The 16,571-nt window shown below is 58.9% G+C and overlaps 6 protein-coding genes across 6 annotated transcripts; 3 read left to right on the forward strand and 3 right to left on the reverse strand.

Moving 5' to 3' along the window:
* Window positions 1–372: 372 nt before the first annotated feature.
* Window positions 373–1,044, reverse strand: BKCO1_2500012 (acyl-n-acyltransferase protein; the record flags this gene model as incomplete). The annotated part of the gene is made up of 1 exon (XM_020273225.1): window positions 373–1,044. The coding sequence occupies one exon, from the start codon at window positions 1,042–1,044 to the stop codon at window positions 373–375; it is 672 nt and encodes a 223-aa protein (XP_020130319.1).
* Window positions 1,045–1,714: 670 nt separating this feature from the next.
* On the reverse strand, window positions 1,715–3,383 carry BKCO1_2500013 (5-methylthioadenosine s-adenosylhomocysteine deaminase; the record flags this gene model as incomplete). Its single annotated transcript, XM_020273236.1, has 3 exons — window positions 1,715–2,507; window positions 2,575–2,971; window positions 3,164–3,383. 3 exons carry the CDS (start codon window positions 3,381–3,383, stop codon window positions 1,715–1,717), a joined length of 1,410 nt encoding a protein of 469 aa, XP_020130310.1.
* Window positions 3,384–4,227: 844 nt separating this feature from the next.
* Window positions 4,228–5,007, forward strand: BKCO1_2500014 (lysine-sensitive aspartokinase 3 protein; the record flags this gene model as incomplete). The annotated part of the gene is made up of 4 exons (XM_020273247.1): window positions 4,228–4,276; window positions 4,330–4,391; window positions 4,447–4,752; window positions 4,828–5,007. 4 exons carry the CDS (start codon window positions 4,228–4,230, stop codon window positions 5,005–5,007), a joined length of 597 nt encoding a protein of 198 aa, XP_020130374.1.
* Window positions 5,008–7,082: 2,075 nt separating this feature from the next.
* Window positions 7,083–8,183, forward strand: BKCO1_2500015 (d-isomer-specific 2-hydroxyacid dehydrogenase family protein; the record flags this gene model as incomplete). Its single annotated transcript, XM_020273258.1, has 1 exon — window positions 7,083–8,183. One exon carries the CDS (start codon window positions 7,083–7,085, stop codon window positions 8,181–8,183), a length of 1,101 nt encoding a protein of 366 aa, XP_020130320.1.
* A 528-nt stretch (window positions 8,184–8,711) lies between these two features.
* Window positions 8,712–11,895, forward strand: BKCO1_2500016 (glycosyltransferase family 90 protein; the record flags this gene model as incomplete). The annotated part of the gene is made up of 4 exons (XM_020273262.1): window positions 8,712–8,749; window positions 8,809–9,568; window positions 9,631–9,780; window positions 9,856–11,895. 4 exons carry the CDS (start codon window positions 8,712–8,714, stop codon window positions 11,893–11,895), a joined length of 2,988 nt encoding a protein of 995 aa, XP_020130322.1.
* Window positions 11,896–12,867: 972 nt separating this feature from the next.
* Window positions 12,868–16,182, reverse strand: BKCO1_2500017 (nrps-like enzyme; the record flags this gene model as incomplete). Its single annotated transcript, XM_020273263.1, has 3 exons — window positions 12,868–15,738; window positions 15,803–15,860; window positions 15,914–16,182. The coding sequence occupies 3 exons, from the start codon at window positions 16,180–16,182 to the stop codon at window positions 12,868–12,870; spliced, it is 3,198 nt and encodes a 1,065-aa protein (XP_020130321.1).
* Between the last annotated feature and the right edge of the window lie 389 nt (window positions 16,183–16,571).

The raw sequence follows: 16,571 nt of genomic DNA on the forward strand, positions 1-16,571 counted from the left end.
AGCGCGCTCCACTCCGACAAGGGTGAGAACCAAACTCTTGTCGAGGGTCATAGCCAATAGGAAATTACTGCGAACACCCTGGACATGATGATTTACGTCCAAATTGCGCTAAAATTTGAGACCCCTCCAACCACAGAAAGTCTGTCTAGCTCCTACGCTCTTTTAACCGGCTCTAGATATCTTATTCCTTTCAAGCAACTCCAGCCGGCAATCGGCATCTATCGCAGCAACGCAACGTCCCCACCACGCACCCACCCCGCGCCAGTTCAAAAAAAAAAAAAAGGCCAGAAAGAAAGAAACACCAGAAAGAAAATAAACACCACCCCAACTTCCCCAACTTCCCCAATCTTCCCCTCCCCAAACCCCCCTCCCTCACGCCAACCCCTTCACCATAACCCAATCCACCTGCACCACCCCGCCAACACTAAACCCATGCTCGCCCACCCTCTCAAACCCCCACCTCGCATACGCCCTCTGCGCCCCCCAATTCTCCTCCCACACCCCCAACCACACGTGCTTCCTCCCCTCCGCGCGCGCCATCCTCTCCGCCTCCCCCACCAGCAGCGACCCCACCCCCCTCCCCTGCGCGCCCCCCGCCACGTACAGCCGCTGCAATTCGATGCATTCGCCCGGGTCGAGGTGGGCGACGCTCGGCTCGGCGCGGTTGGAGTTGCGGGTTAGGAGGGCGAAGCCGAGGAGGTGTTGGTGTTGTTCGCCGTTTTTTCCCGTGGATGTGGCGATGATGGTGGTTTTGTCCGGGTGGGCGAGGTCGGCGGCGATGTGGGGGATGGTGTAGGCGGAGTCGAGGTAGGCGGAGAGCTCGGCGGGGGTGACGGAGTGGCCGAAGGTGGCGGTGAAGACTTGGGCGCCGAGGTGGGCGATGGGGCCGGCGTGGGTGGGGGAGGCGGTGGTGCGGATGTGGATGGTTTGTGTCGCTTCGTGCGATTTTGGTCGGGCTGGTTGGTGCTGGGGTTTTGGGTGGCCGGGGGGAGTGCTGCAGGCTGGTGGTGATGTGGCGGTGGTGAGGGAGGGATGCTGTGTCATTTTGGAATGTTGTTTTGGCTCGGGGGGGCGACTTGTGGGGAGTTTCGGATGGGGCTGATGGCTTCGTGGTGTGGAGAATAGGCTGGAGGTGGATGAGAAGACGAGCGTGGGAGTGATGCCTGAGGTATGAATGCTCCCTTTCTGGCGGCCAGTCGGGAGAGGTCTTATACAAAGAAACGGCCAAGGGTAAGGACTTCTAGAAAGCCGAATCCAAAGATGCAGTCAACACTATCGACTTTCGACACTCATGTATGACTGGTTAAGAAGCGCATTGTAGACATCTAGTCTAGCTCAAAGCGGTGTAGCGGACAGCGGCTCGTCAATCACAGGGCGTAGGGCGCAGGGCCAAAGCGTCGCCTTCACTATCGGCATCAGCAACGCTCCAATAATGTCCTTCTCGTCTGCTTGCGCCGGCTGTTATTCTGGCTCAGAATTGGGGCCAGAAATATTTTAGATGGTCTAGCCCTCGCGCCGTTGACAACTGGTTCCTATTCCGGCAGTTGCATGCGATGACATGGTCCAATCGGCATGACTCACCACTGCCCGCAAAGCTTATCATGGCGCGCAAACATCAATCCTGCAACATCGTGCATCTTCGACTTGCATCCCACGATGCCGCTCCATTTTCTGCTTGTGAGTCACAGGATCCCATCACCCACCATGACACAGCCTACCTCGTCGGCCACCTTCCACCCACCTTCCCCGCCAACCCAGCCCTCTCCACAACCTCCTTCCCCCTCCTACTCGCCTCCCGCCAAACGCTTTCCTCGTCCATCGACACCAACACCCCACCCCTCACCACCTCCTTCCCATCCACAACCACAAGCTCCACATCCCTCCCCGTACACGTATACACCACCGCACTCACAGCACTATACCACGGCCGCAACCCCACCCTCCTCGTATCCACCGCCACGAAATCCGCCTTCTTCCCGACCTCCAAACTCCCCACGACGGCATCCAGCCCCAACGCCCTCGCCCCGTTGATCGTCGCCATCTCGAGCACCGTCTCCGCGGGGACGAGCGTCGGGTCCGCGCCGTGATGCGCCGACGCGGGCTTGTGCACGACGGCGGCGAGCCGCATCTCCTGCAGGAGGTCGCACGTGTTGTTGCAGGGCGCGCCGTCGGTGCCGAGGGCGACGTTGGCGCCGGCGGCGAGCAGGCACGGCACGCGGCAGAGGCCCGACGCGAGCTTGGCGTTGGACGAGGGGCAGTGCGCGACATGCGTGCCCGACGCGGCGACGGCGGCGACGTCGGCGTCGTCGAGGTGGACCATGTGGACGAGGACGGTGCGGGGGGAGAGCAGCGAGACGGAGGCGCAGTACGAGGTGGGCGTGTGGGGGGTGGGTGTGCGGGAGGCGAAGAAGGCGCGGTCGGCGGGGACTTCGGCGCAGTGCATGGTTATGGGGATGGCGTGCTGCTGGGAGAGGGCGGCCATTTCGCGGTAGAGGGAGTCGCTGACGCTGTGGGGTGGGGGGTTGCTTGAGCGGGTGCGATGGTGGATGTTTGGGGTGGGGGTTTGTTGCATACCCTCCTGGCGTCCTTGCGCCGAACCAGACTCTGATCCTGCCGTTGGCTTTGCCGTCCCACTTCTCCCACATCTTCAGCGTGCCTAGCAGGCTCGTTTCGCGGTCCTCGATCAGGCCTGGATGCATGGCCCACTTGGGGTCTGCGGCGTAGGTACCGACGTCCATGACAATCTTGCCCAGGCAACCGCGGATGCCGCTCTCCTCGACGGCGCGACACAGGCCGTCGAAACCATAGCGGTCGGCGAACATGCTTTCCAGAAAGCAGGTGGTGCCCGACTTCAGCATTTCGGCGATGCTGAGGCGGGCGGCGGCGTAGCCATCGTCGGCAGTGAAGTTGCCTTGCAAGACCCAGATGCGCTCGCACAGCCAAGATACGAGCTCCAGGTCATCGGCAGCCCCTGAGCGCCATGTCGTCAGATTGGATGTCTGCAAGATTTATTCCCAAGCTCTTTTACGGCGGTGCCGTCTGCATCTCGACCATGTGTGCGAAGTGTGACTTGGGGATGGAAAGCGAAGAAAATGGCGCATTTTGTTGGAACAGAGCCAAGGGTGAGATGGAGATATGGTGGTGACAAAGGATGAGTAACTACCTCTGAGAAGGGTCTGGGCGGTGTGCATGTGAGTGTTGATCAAGCCCGGGATGACGATGCGGCCAGTCAAGTCCGTTCGCTCTTCGCCGGGGTACTTGGCAATCAGCACATGGGACGCGTCTATATCAGCGATAGTGTCGCCCCGCACGAGGATTGCGCCGTCAAGGATGATCTCACGCGCCGGGTTGACGGTGATAAGGGTTGCATGGGTGTAGAGCATTTCGGGCGGGCAGTTGAGCGAGCTGGGCCGGTGCACAGCGCGACCAGAGGGCGAGGGCCGGGCGAAGATATCTCCAAGTCGCGGCGGCCATCTCCGACATGTCAACCGGGGCGAGGCGAGCGTTGACAGCAACGGTTGACTGGAGTTTGGGTGAGAGCACAGGCTCAGCGGCCGGAAGCGGCCCGAGAGATGATCGGGCCCATCGCTATCAAGCGAGGACGATTGCGGCCGACAGCTGCGCTATTTGGGGGTGGCGATAAAGAAGGTCGGAACTGGATTTGGACTTGGATGTGGACGTGGGCTTTGTCCGCGGGGAAGCGTGCGGGGACTGTGCGTCTGAAGTAGGCAAGTGCGTCGCAAGGCCCAGCTGCATCGTCGCAGCCGTGGTGCAGCGGTCCTTGAGCGACCCGGCGGCGGCGACGGATGAGCAATTTTCGAATGCGATGCTGCAGAAGCGGTGCGAGAATAATGATGTGAAGCGGCTGGATTGGGATGGGATTTGCAGGCATCACGCGGAGCCTGGGCAGGTGGCAGGCAGTGTGGCAGTCTAGCGCCCGAGTCATGGCGGTGAAAAGCCCGGGTGCACCTACGTAATGCCACCTGCCATCGCCCAGCCAATTGCGTCCACACCACTGTTGCACCACCACGATCGATCCGCACTCGTACATATTGCTCCCTGCCGCCCGCGCTACCAGATCGCTCTCCCCCATTCCGCTGCCTGCGAGGGCCAGCTGCCGCCACCACACCCGTCGTTCCATCCGCCTCCAACCCCTCCAGGCTGCAACGTGCAAGCCACGGATCCCCCAACAAAACAAGCTCTCGACAGCTGCCAAACTTTGCCACAATGACCCGGCGCATTGTCTACGGCATTGGCCTGTGGCTCACGCTGGCCGGTATGTCTCTGACGCTGCCTGCCAGCGCCGCTCCCGCTGACTGTCCGCCACAGCGACCGCCATGACCATTGCCAGCATTGTCCAGCCGCGCTGGCTCGCCTACGATGTCGAAGGCGTAAGTCTGCAGATTGTCCCAACGCCTCAGCCGCCCCCGCTCACACTCACTCCAGCACGGAAAACATGGCAAGTCGGTCAAGGTATCGTACGGTTTGCACACGCTCTGCGACTCCGTCACCGGCACCTGTCGCGACTTCCCCCAGGAAGAGGACTGCCGTGGCGACTCGTGGTCATTCTGCAGCCGCTGGCGCACCGTCGGCTTCCTCATGTCCTTCGCCGTCGTCATCGAGCTCGCCGTGCTCATTGGATACGCCGTCGTCCTGCTGGGCGGCAAGCAGAAGCGCGACCAGGGCTGGAAGATGATTTCGGGCTGCCTCATGGTCGCCGGCGCCACCTCGTGCGCCTCCATGGCCATCGTGGTACGTGTTCTTGGGACGGAAAAGATTTTCCCCTGTGGGGTGATGTTCGTGCGCACGCTGACAGGGATTCTCCAGGCCTTCCTCTTCGACCACGACGACCGCTTCTTCCCGCCGGGCTGGCGCCTCGATAGCTCGTGGATCCTCTGTACCGTCAGCTGGTCCATCAGCATCCTGACTGCCTGCGGCCTCATCGGCGCTGCCATCGTCCTGCCTGAAGAAGGCGACTACGAGCTGATACCCGAGGGTAGGATGTAGACGACTGTCACGGCCACCTGCACGCGTTTCATAGACATGGGACGGAGTAGTTGGTTTCGTGGAGCGCCGAGTGGACTGGCTTCCACGCTCGCGGGCTCTTGTGCTTAGCGCGCATCTTTCTGGCTGCAAGTCCGCTACGTCTTCAGTTCATGCTGCCGATAATGCTTTCACGCGTCTCCCGGCACTCTCGCGCAATTGTTTTTCTCGACATATCCCACAAAGTATCATTGGTTGGCATTTGGTCCCTTGCAGCAACGTCGGTTCTCCATCGTTTTCTACTGTGTTTGGTCCTTTAATTGTCCGGGAACTCCAGAATGTCCAACAAAGACGCCATGAAAGCGGACATCAACGCTGCGTCACCAAAAAATATCATTTTTGAACACGTCGCTTTATTTCTGTGACTGTTCTCTCGTTTAACTACCCCATCCGTGCCTCTTTTTCTTCGGTCCGAGCTCCGAGCTCTAGCGTATCACGACCAAATCTTGTCTTTCGTACACCACAACTTTTATGGTATAACTGCAGCAGTCTTCAGCAGATATCGATAACCAGGAGTTATAGTGTAACACCTGACCAAGCGTCCAGTTGGCCTAGTTGGTTACAACGTGGTGCTAATATCGAGTTTGGTAAGAGCTGGGATGTTTGGGGATAGAAAGGCTGACGACCTACATTTGTCTAAACATGGCGTCGAATGTGGAGTACCTATAGGGGACCAGCTGGAACACATTGGGCCAGTTCTGACAGTGCGCTATCAGTGATAGGTGGAAAGCGGTGCTCTCTACCTGCACTGGGGTTCAGAGACCACCTACGTATGAAACGACCGCCTAGCTATATGAATGTTTTTATCTTCCTGTAGCTACACTACGCGTGAGCGATAGTCCGGAAAGTACGTATCTTAATCATTTCAATGGGATGTTTCCTAGCAGTATGATCGACACTTCAAAGTGCCAATGGCAGCGATAGCTTGACTGGTGCGCCCTCGTTCATTATACACGTAATCTCCAGTGTTTCGATCATTATCTTCTGTTATTTCAAAGATGAGTTGCTGCGAAACAGACACAGTAAAATAACGATTAGGGCTCTAAGAGGATAGAAGAAGTTGCTGGGGCTTACTTGGAATCTCGACATGGTGCAAGCCCAAGTTTAAAATAGATGAAAACACGTGTAAGCGCACAGAGAGAAGGTGTGAATGTATTACGGAGTGCGGAAGAGATTTGCAATCACAGAGCGAGGAAAAGGCTGGGACACTTTGGAAACGACTTGAAGGACAAACTGCTATCAGGGCCGCTTAAGAAGGACGGAGAGAGGGTCAGACTCAAGTATGTTTTTGAGATATTCGCGATGCCTATTAGTGGAGGTTGTGCTCCATGTAGGTGAGGCTGCGGTCGAAGAGTAGCGCCGTTGGCAATTGAGAGGCTTGATGGGATTGCCTTTGTTTTCAAGGTTTGCATGGGCTTATGGCGGCCCATATTATTTGTCTCTCGCAAATCAGTGTGGCATCGTCCACACCCAGGATTTACACACAGATATCGAATTTACGTCCGCTGCTATGGGCTATTATCCTGATTTTAGATCTCCAACTGTTCCTGAGACGATAGGTGCTCGAGTTTCTCGAAATGTAGTGATGAGGTGTAGTTGGCTAAAACATCTAGCCCAATGCCTGACCCGTCAATTTGCAGCACCGAGTAGAATAGCCATATACCTAACATACGAGTTGATTTCACAAGTTTTGTTAGATGAGTAATGCCCTGCTCTGACCGAGCTTGGGTTACATACGAGATGAATCTCCGGCATTGCGTTGAGCCGAGGGATATTTTCTTTTCCGTCTTTCTGCCCCGCATTACGCATCCACCTCCGATTGCCGCTGTGCCCCGCCATTTGACGTGATCACCGTTGGTCTGCTACATTCCTTTGCATCTAAACTACAGGTCCCCTCCCCAAAAAACTCACGGATGCAACACGCTCGACATCTTCTTCCACTGCGCCGTCTTCACCCAAAGCGGCTCACTCGGAGAGCCGCCACACCATATCCCCACATCCAAAGCATCGACCGCAGCAGCCTCCACCCACCCCCCAAAATGGCCTCTACAACACCGCAACCCATCAAAATGGCCATCCTGGACGACTACCAAAACCTCTCCGCCCCCTACTTCGCCAACTTCCACCCAACCGAGCTCCAAATCGACACCTTCCCCGACACCCTCCCCCCCAGCGCCACCGACGCCCTCATCGCCCGCCTCAAACCCTACACCATCATCTCCACCATGCGCCAACGCACCCCCTTCCCCGCCCCCCTCATCGCCTCCCTCCCCAACCTCCGCCTCCTCCTCACCACCGGCCTCCGCAACAACAGCCTCGACCTCCCCGCCTTCGCCGCCGCCTCTATCCCCGTCGCCGGCACCCCCTCCGACATCCCCACCGCGCCCTCCCCCACCTCCACCCCTCCCCCCCTCCGCACCGGCTTCAGCAAAACGACCCAACACACCTGGGCCCTCATCCTCGCCCTCACCAGCAACATCCCGCGCGACGACCACAACCTCAAACTCACCTCCTCCCCCTCGCCCTGGCAATCCTCCCCCCCTCTCAACACCTTCCTCGCCGACCGCACCTTCGCCGTCCTCGGCCTCGGCAAACTCGGCGTCGCCGCCGCCCGCACCGCCATCCTCGGCTTCGGGATGCGCGTCGTCGCCTGGAGCGCGTCGCTAACGCAAGACGGCGCCGACGCGCTCGCCGTCGCCGCCGGATTGTGGGCGGGGGCATTCGAGTGTGTGGATACGAAAGAAGAGGCGTGTCGCCGCGCGGACGTGTTGAGCCTGCACTACGTGCTGTCGGGGCGGTCGGCGGGGATGGTGGGGCGGAAGGAGCTGGGGTGCATGAAGCGCGGGGCGGTGTTGGTGAATACGGCGAGGGCGGGGCTGGTGGACGAGGAGGCGTTGTGGGAGTGTTTGGTGGGGGGGAGGATTGCGGGGGCGGCGTTGGATGTGTGGTGGGAGGAGCCGATGGGGGAGGGGAGTAGGTGGAGGAGGGAGCCGTGGGGGGAGGGGGGGAGGGGGAGGTTGGTGGGCACGCCGCATATGGGGTATATGTTTGAGGAGACGCTGGATCTGTGGTGGAGGGAGACGGCGGCGAATGTGAGGAGGTGGCTGGATGGGGAGGAGTTGGCGCACAGGTTGGTGTGAGGGGGTGGGTGGTGCGAGGCTGGAGCTGGGGGAGGACGGATGGGGGGTGTTGGTACGGCTTTGAGGGCTGGGTTTGGTAGAGATAAAGTCGCAGGGTCGCAAACTAGCTGTTTATACTTGGCCTAATCGGGAAATCCAGATGTGGTTTAGCGTAGCCTGCTTGTTGCTCTCTGTGGCATTCCGTCCAGAGGCTGAAAGGGGTGAGTTCGAGCGGCTCGAGGTCGAAAATTGGTGGGTCGCAAATACTGGAGCAATAGCACGGTCGGATAAGACTCCGGGTGAAGATCAGTAGGTATGACGCAACAGCGGGTGAAAACTCGGCCACAAAGGGAGTGATCGCCGTTAGGTACAAGCACAATCTCGTAGCTGGAGCGGTGGGCGCACAGCTTCAAAGTCGCACCTCGTCCGCTGGTAGCGTCGTCTATTCGTCCACCCCAATGATACCGCGGCCAGACCCGGCCAGGTGCGCATACTCCGCTTTCTACATCTGAGAGCCACACCGTCGCTCGGCGTCGCGCGGCATCGACCATGGACAGACTCGAGCCGTCTCAAGGATACTCTTCCCTGTAAGCGCGTGCGCATGCTTCTGTTCTCCGCCCTGCTGCTACTGCTGACACTCATGCAGTGGCTTGGTTGTCTGTGTGGCCTATCTCACCTCCACCATCGAAACTTCTCTCGTCTTTGAGCGTCCAACCGCCTCATGGGCCGTCATTCTCGCCGCCGTCTCCGGCCTTCTGTTGCTGCTGCGCCCGATCAGGCTGTTGTTCTCTCGCAACCGTCGCCAAAGTCAGAAGTACAGCGCCATCCCATTGAATGACGTCAGCGGAGATGGCCGCTCGTCGAGCCCGCCGCTGCTGGGAGGCCCATCCAACAGCCAACCGCGGTCGCGGCTGAAACGATGGCTTCATCGCGCATTCCTGGCCGTCGTTCTGACCATCCGCGTTGACATGTTTCGACGGACCGGATCCAAGGCCGCCGGCGGAAGCCTCGAAGCTCTTGTTCCCTTCTTCATCGCCCTTGCAGATCGCTGGTCGAAGGTGACCCGTGGCCATCAGCATCACAACCGCAGACACGAGCACAAAGCGACCAACCAACTGCTGGCTACCAAGCCATCCTCGAGCTTCTGGCTCAGCCCGCTCGCTTATGCCACCGTCTTTTCGTGGTACGGGGCTTTGGCCATATGGTATTCGCCTTCTTCCTTGGCTTCAACCTACATCTCGGACCAACAGCTTGGCTCTTTGACTACAGGGACCCCTCTTCAGATCGTTGGAGCTGCCTTGGATGTGCTTCTCGCCATTTATGTGGCTACATCACTTGAATTGTCTACAAACGCCCGTGTTGAGAGTAGAGATGAGTCGGTACACTCAGTTGGGCTGTCCTTCCTTGTGAGTACCGTTCCTTGCAGTAGCTACAAGTGTTCCCTTTCCAATGCTGATGTATATCCCAGATCGCCACAGCTGCGTGTCTTGTCTTGGGTGCAGCCGACAGTATCGTCCAAGAGCCGGCGCACGTATTCTATCAGCCTGAGAACTTCGCGCCCCGCATCGTGAAAATCGCCTTTGCTGTGAGCTTCATGACTTTTTGTGCGCTTCATACAGTCAGTACATCCTCGAAACTACTCTGGTTCTTTGCTTGCTATTACTCGCGGACTTCAATCACTGACTTTTACCAGATCAGTCACAGCGGGGCCTTGGATGCCTCCCTGCTGATTCTCTGCACCGGCTCGGCGGTCACTCTTGCCGTCAAAACCTGGAATCCCCCAACCCCGTTCTTGGATGCTCCCGAGTTCAGGGCTCTTATTCCTCTGGGATTTGTCGTGGGCTTGATACTCCACTCGCTTGCTGACTTTAGAAAACAATGGCCCGCGGATGCTCAGGGAAAACCTGACCGACCAAAGCGGCGCTGGAGCCTATTCCATCTTTACGGACTTTTCTTTGCCATCCAAACACTGTTGATAAACTGGGGACATGCCGAGATACATGTCCACCCAGTGGACATCTTGATCGACCAAGCAAAGCAGCAACATGACACATGGCTGAAGACAGCATCTGCTAGCACCTCTCTGGCCGACGCCACTCGCAACTACGTCGCTCGATACAACATGACACCGCCACCACTTTTTGACAAGTGGTACGAGTACGCCATAAATCAATCTTCGGTCATCATCGATGAATTTGATGCCATACACGAAGACCTCCTGCCATTCTGGTCGCTTTCGCCCGCCGAGATTCGAAAAAGAACCAAAGAGGCCCTGGCGTCTCCTCTAGGGATTGGGGGTATCCAAATTCGGAACGGAGTGGCGTCAATCACTGGTGACCCTCCCGGAACGCACCGATGGGCACTGGATGGCGTTATCGCAATGATCGAAAAATTCGGTGAATTTCTACCGGATATGGACCTCGCCTTCAATCTCAATGACGAGCCCCGTGTATCCGTTCCATACCAAGAACTCGGCCGGGTCCGGGAAGCTGCCTCCCTTGGATTGGCTAACCACAGAACCAAGAGCCCAAGCCTGAAGGAGTTCAGCAAAAACCGAACAGAAGGCTGGGCGGTGCTTCCCGACGAACCTCTTGATCTAGGCCGCTTCATCACGCTTTCCTTCCAGAACACCTGGGACTTCGGCTCCGCCCACTGTCCTCCCGACTCTCCAGCCCGCACAAACCGCCACCTCGACCCAAACACCTTCTGCGCCTCATGCGCGGCCCCGCACTCGTCGGGCATCTTCCTATCAAACTGGACCTACGCCACCACCGACATATGCCACCAACCGGACCTCGCCCACCTCCACGGCTTCTACCTCAGCCCCTCGGCCTTCGACCCAACCCAACACCTCATGCCCATCTTCAGCCAAAGCAAAGCCCCAGGCTTCAACGACATCCGCTACCCCTCCCCCTGGAACTACCTCGGCAAAGCCCGCTACGACCCAACCTCCGACTTCCCCGACCCGCCCTTCGCCGCAAAGGACCCCACCCTCTTCTGGCGCGGCGCCACCACCGAAGGCTACTCCTCGCACTTCACCAACCCCTCGGGCGCCTGGCGCGGCATGGCCCGCCAGCGCGCCGTCGCCCTCCTCACCAACACCAGCACCCCGCAACCGCTGCTCCTCCACTCATCCTCTTCCTCCCAATCCTCCTCCCCGGCCCTCCACTACGCCCCCATCCCCCCCGCCACCCTCCACTCCCGCCTCTCCCCCTCCGCCCTCTTCACCTCCATCACCCGCTGCACCGACCCCGCCTGCGCCGCGCAGCAATCCTTCTTCGCCCCGTCCGGCACCGGCGGCTCCCACACCCCGGACTTCCAGGCCCACTGGCGCCACGCCTACCTGCTCGACCTCGACGGCGCCGGCTTCTCCGGCCGCTTCGTGCCGTTCCTGCGCAGCGCTTCGCTGCCGTTGAAGTCGCAGTCGCTGTTTCGCGAGTGGTGGGAGAGTCGGGTGCGCGCGTGGTGGCATTTCGTGCCGTTGGATTTGCGGGGGCAGGGGGTGTGGGCGTCGTGGGCGTATTTTGTGGGGTGGGAGGGGGAGCAGGGGGATGGAGAGGGGAGGTGGGAGGGAAGGAGGGAGGTGGCGGAGAGGTTGGCGGGGGAGGGGAGGAGGTGGGCGGGGGAGGTGTTGAGGGGGGTGGATATGGAGGTTTATTTGTTTAGGGTGTTGTTGGAGTGGGGGAGGTTGACGGATGATGCGAGGGAGGGTGGGAAGGGAGGGGGGGAGTGATGGGGTGATGGAGGGGAGTGGTGGATTGCGTTGGTTGGAGTTTTCTTTCTTGTTTCTTTCTTTTTTTTTTCTGTTGGGGGGCTGGTTCTTTTGGGGCATGTTGGGGGGGTTATTTTTTCGAGAGAGAGAGATATTATGGCATCTCCTGGTCGCAGCATCTGCTTGGGACGTTTCACCCACTAATAAGAGAGAGAGAGGCTGTGTCGATTCCCAAATACACTGTAAACCAGACATCATTCGGCATTGTCCAAGAATCAATTACCCGCGCCTCCAATCAGCATTCTCCAAGAAAGGCGGGTCCCATATCACTAAACCAGGGTCAGAGTCAGAGCCGTCCAGCACGTGTAATAGTAGATCAGCAAATGTGGGATCCTGAAGAACAGGACACGAGGCCGCCAGCTGGTCATGCAAGCTCGAAGACAGACGGGACTTATAGGGGATGGTATGTTCGTCTCCCTTTCCGTTTCTTCTCGTGGCTCAGCTTGCGGTTGATTGGCCGAAGCTGCGTCCGTTGATCGGGGTTGTACCAATCTTCCGGTGCTGGATGATTCCGTAACAAATGGCTGTATTTCCCTTTGGTACCGACTTAGGGCTACCTTTGTCCAGAACTGAGGTTGACACTAAGCAACATGTTTAATCGCACGCATGCATCTACGGGTAAGCGACTCACCCTGAAGCGAAGCTTGCATGTGCGATCGTTACTCCCTCTTCGTGTCTGCCTCATCATTTTGATGCAAAGCGAGAAACGACCGCTTCGCTCCAGTCGGGCGTTCCGTAAAAACTTCACCACGGCTCTCAGGCATGTTGATAAAGTTGACAAGCTCCATGAACACTACCTAATCAAGCTCGATTACTACCATAGACTTTTCCCGCCCCAAAAAAACGCCGCAAACAAGTAGATACACACACACATCAACCCGTAAACAACTTTCCTCCTCTCCTCATCGCCTGCTCCGCTCCTCCTCCCTCATCTCAAAACCCCCACTGCCTCAACCAATTCTCCATCAACGCCGCATCCACCTCCCCCAACTCGCCCAAACACCTACTGCTCTCAACCGTATGCGCCGTGCACATCGGCGGCAACGCCCCGCCCTCGACCCTCAACCCCTCATAAAAGTCCAACAGCTTAACCCCCGGCTTCCGCTCCACCTCCTCCTTCGTCAACGGCGTGCGCCTCAACGCCTCTATCCACTCATCAAACGACACCGCCTCCAACCTTACGCCCTGCGCCTCATAAAACGCCACCACGACCGGCACCAACGCCCGCCACGACACCACCCGCGGATTGACGACGTGAAACACATCGAGCGCCACTTCCCCGCGCGTCCGCAGCAACCTGTCCACGCTGCACTCGAACACGACGCGGCCCGCCGCGTCCATGGGCACCCAGTCGACGGCGTCCTGGTTGCCGAGGGCGGCGGGGAGGCGGCCGAGGTTGCGGCTGGTGTGCACGACGGACGGCAGCCACTCGTGGCGGTTCCAGACGCCCTTGGGCGTGCGCGGCCCCGCCAGCTGCCCGCAGCGGACGATGCTGACGGGGACGCCGGACTGGTGCGCGGCGGCGGCGAGGATGCGGCCCGAGACGTGCTTGCTTTCGCCGTAGCCTTGGGGGAGGGGGGCGAGGTCGTTGGGGATGAAGCGTTCGGGGACGGGGGTGGTGGGGTCGCCGCCGCTGATGGCGGGCCAGTTGGCGACGGAGGCGACGGAGGAGATGAAGGTGATGTGGGCGCGGTGGCGGGAGTGGAGGGAGAAGTCGGCGACGCGGCGGGTGCCGGCGATGTGGGTGGGTTCGTAGGACTCGAGGGCGTGGTTGAAGTCGACGGCCCAGGCGTTGTGGATGAAGAGGGTGGTTGTGGCGGCGAGGTCGTCGTAGACGTCTTGCGGTAGGCCGAAGCGGGGTTGGCTGAAGTCGGTGCGCAGGAAGGTGACTTTGCTGAAGTCGGGGGAGACGTCGCGGTCGGTGAAGGATTGGGCTTGGCGCGCCGCGGCGGAGTCGGAGCGGTTGAGGCAGTAGATTTTGGAGACGATGGGCTCGGAGATGAGGTTCTCGAGGATGTAGTTGCCGAGGGCGCCGGTTGAGCCGGTGAGGATCACGGTCTGCTTCTCGGGGAGATCGGGCAGAGGCGCGGCGGTCTTGGGGAGGTCCGCGGTGTACTTCGCGACCATTTCGGCCATGACCTGCTCGCGCGGCCTCGTGGGCTTGGCTTCGGCATCGCCCTCGGAGAGCTTGCTCTGGAGGGCGGCGGCAAGTTTGTTGACGGAGGGGTTGGCGTAGATGTCGCGGGGAAGGACCTTCGCGCCACGATCCGCAGCGTCATCTTTGATGGCGTGGCTGATGGAGCTGGCGAGCGCCATGACCTGCAGAGAATCGACGCCCAGATCGAGGATGTCATGATCGTCGGAATGCTCATCCTTGAACAGCGGTACGGTCAAGGCAATGGCATTGCGGACAAATGTGCGGGTCGTGGGCAGGTCAGCGTCCTTGGCCAACTTTCCCAACTGCTCGTCGAAGCCTTCGTTGGAGTACAAGGCATCAAGCTCCGGCGAGTAGAGGTCGACAGTGGCACGCCTCACAACGGAGCCCTTTGGAGCACGGACGAAAGGCTTCTCCTTCTTCGTAAAGGCAACCTTGTTCTTCCAGACTTGCGCGTGGGCAGGAGCACCCTTGTTGGCTTCGTCGACCGAAGACCACACGTCAGCGAGGAGGTCGCCGAGATCTTGTCCCTCCTGGACCTTGCTCCAATCGGGTTCGATGAGAACGGCCGGCTGGAAACGGCTCTGGCCTACAACGAGAGCGCCTCTGATCAAGGGATGATCTTCCACAGTCTTCTCGAAGCTGACCGGGTTGAACTTCTCGCCGTTGCTAAAGACGATCACGTCGTCACGGCGACCCTTGTATCTCCACAGAGCCTTCTTGGTCGGGTGCTGCTCCCACAAGTCCTTGGTTCTCCATTCGGTGATTTCGGGAAAGTTGGAGAAGACAGATACGTATCTAGTATCGACGATAGGCTTGATGACCTGTTCGTAGAGACCGTCACCGGCATCTTCCATGACGACGCCTGAGTAGGGGTGCCATTCGAAATACTCCCAGTCGGCCGGATCCTCGGGCTCCAAGGCAGCGATGAGCGAGGCTTCCGTAGAGCCGATGATGGAGTTGATAGAGGTCACCTGTCTTACACGATCACCTGCTTCTGGAGCCAGGGGAGCTCCGCCAAAGAAGATGTCGTGGAGAGTCGATAGAGCCTTGAGGCCTTTTTCGGTTTCGCTCATCTCTTCTAGAAGAGCAGGAGGGAACATTCCGACGGAGGCTTTCCTGAGGAGGAGGATCTCACTGAGCAGGTCGGCGCTGAGCGCAACACCGACGGGGAGAAGTACCAAGGGGCCAGTGTAGACGCTGCGGAAAAGGCAGACCATGCCCATGGTGTGATAGAAGGGAGCAGGGATAAACATGGGCTTGCCGTCTGCTGTCGGTCCCATCCAGCCTTCCGAACGGTTCTTGCGGCCGGCGGGAGCCTTCATATACTTTTGGTGGTCTAATTGCGCAACCCACATGTTGGTCATGTAGATTGGCTTGGGGAGACCGGTGCTGCCCGAGGTGTGAATGACTATGACATGCTCCTGGGCGTCCTCACGGCCGTGGCTCTCGAAGTGGCCATGCTGCTCGCCAAGAGCGACCATCTCGTCGAATGTGGGGACCTGGTGGCCATGGATATCTTCCGAGTGCTTCTCGAAAACACTCAGATGGGATTCGATGCCATCGGTGTAGAGGTAGCACGAGGAGTCTGTGCGTTGCAGGAGGTGGAGCTGAGCTTCGTCGGAGTTGCGCAGCGAAAGCAGGAGAGCCTATCGATCATAGTGTTAGTAAAGGCGACGGCAGCACGGAGACAGGCAATGTGGGCAAGCTTACCCTGCGGTTGGTTTTCATGAGGGCGGTCACGACTACGGCGTAGCGAGCATCGTTGACGCTAGAAACATATCTCAGCGAGATTCTTCACCTTCTGATCAGAAAAGGTCTTACCCCAACCATGCTACAGTCTCACGCTGATCCGGCACGGGGCCGATGGTCCTCTCGATCCACTTGCATGTTCCGTTGACGGCGTTTGCGAATTCACCGAAGGTGATGGTACGCCATTCTGCGTGGACGTCGGAGGTACGCGGGACAATGATCCATGGCCTCGAAGGGCAGCTGGCGGCAATGTCATCGACGCGGCGAGGAAGAGGAGTGTCGGCGAAGGGAGAGTGGCCGGCGTAGAAGCTGGAGGGGGAAGTGTCTTGGAGGGAGCCCATGGTGGAAAAAATGGCAGGAATCGTGGCTGTGGTATCACTGAAACTAGGGGTATACGTAGAAGACAAGAAAGCAAAAGTGCGATGGTGGAAGACTGGCAAAAAGCGGGTGGATTCTAGACGTTATATACAGCAGCTCGTGCGAGCTCGTCGATGTGTGCGGTGATTTGAAATGGAATGTGCGAAGGGCAGCGTCTTCCGTGACGTGCCTGGTGCATGGAGCAGCTACCCAGGACACGGGCGACGTTCGGTGGTGAGGTAATTTCTGGCAGACCCATCGCCACCCGTTTCTCGAATCGCCGACCACGGAGAGCTTGGAAGGACCTCGGGCTGGACAGCAGGGCAGAGAAGCGCGAGCCGGTAAGGGTCAGGGTGCCAGGGAGCTCGATGGA

Source organism: Diplodia corticola (assembly GCF_001883845.1).
Source record: "Diplodia corticola strain CBS 112549 chromosome Unknown scaffold25, whole genome shotgun sequence".
Lineage (NCBI taxonomy): Eukaryota > Fungi > Ascomycota > Dothideomycetes > Botryosphaeriales > Botryosphaeriaceae > Diplodia > Diplodia corticola.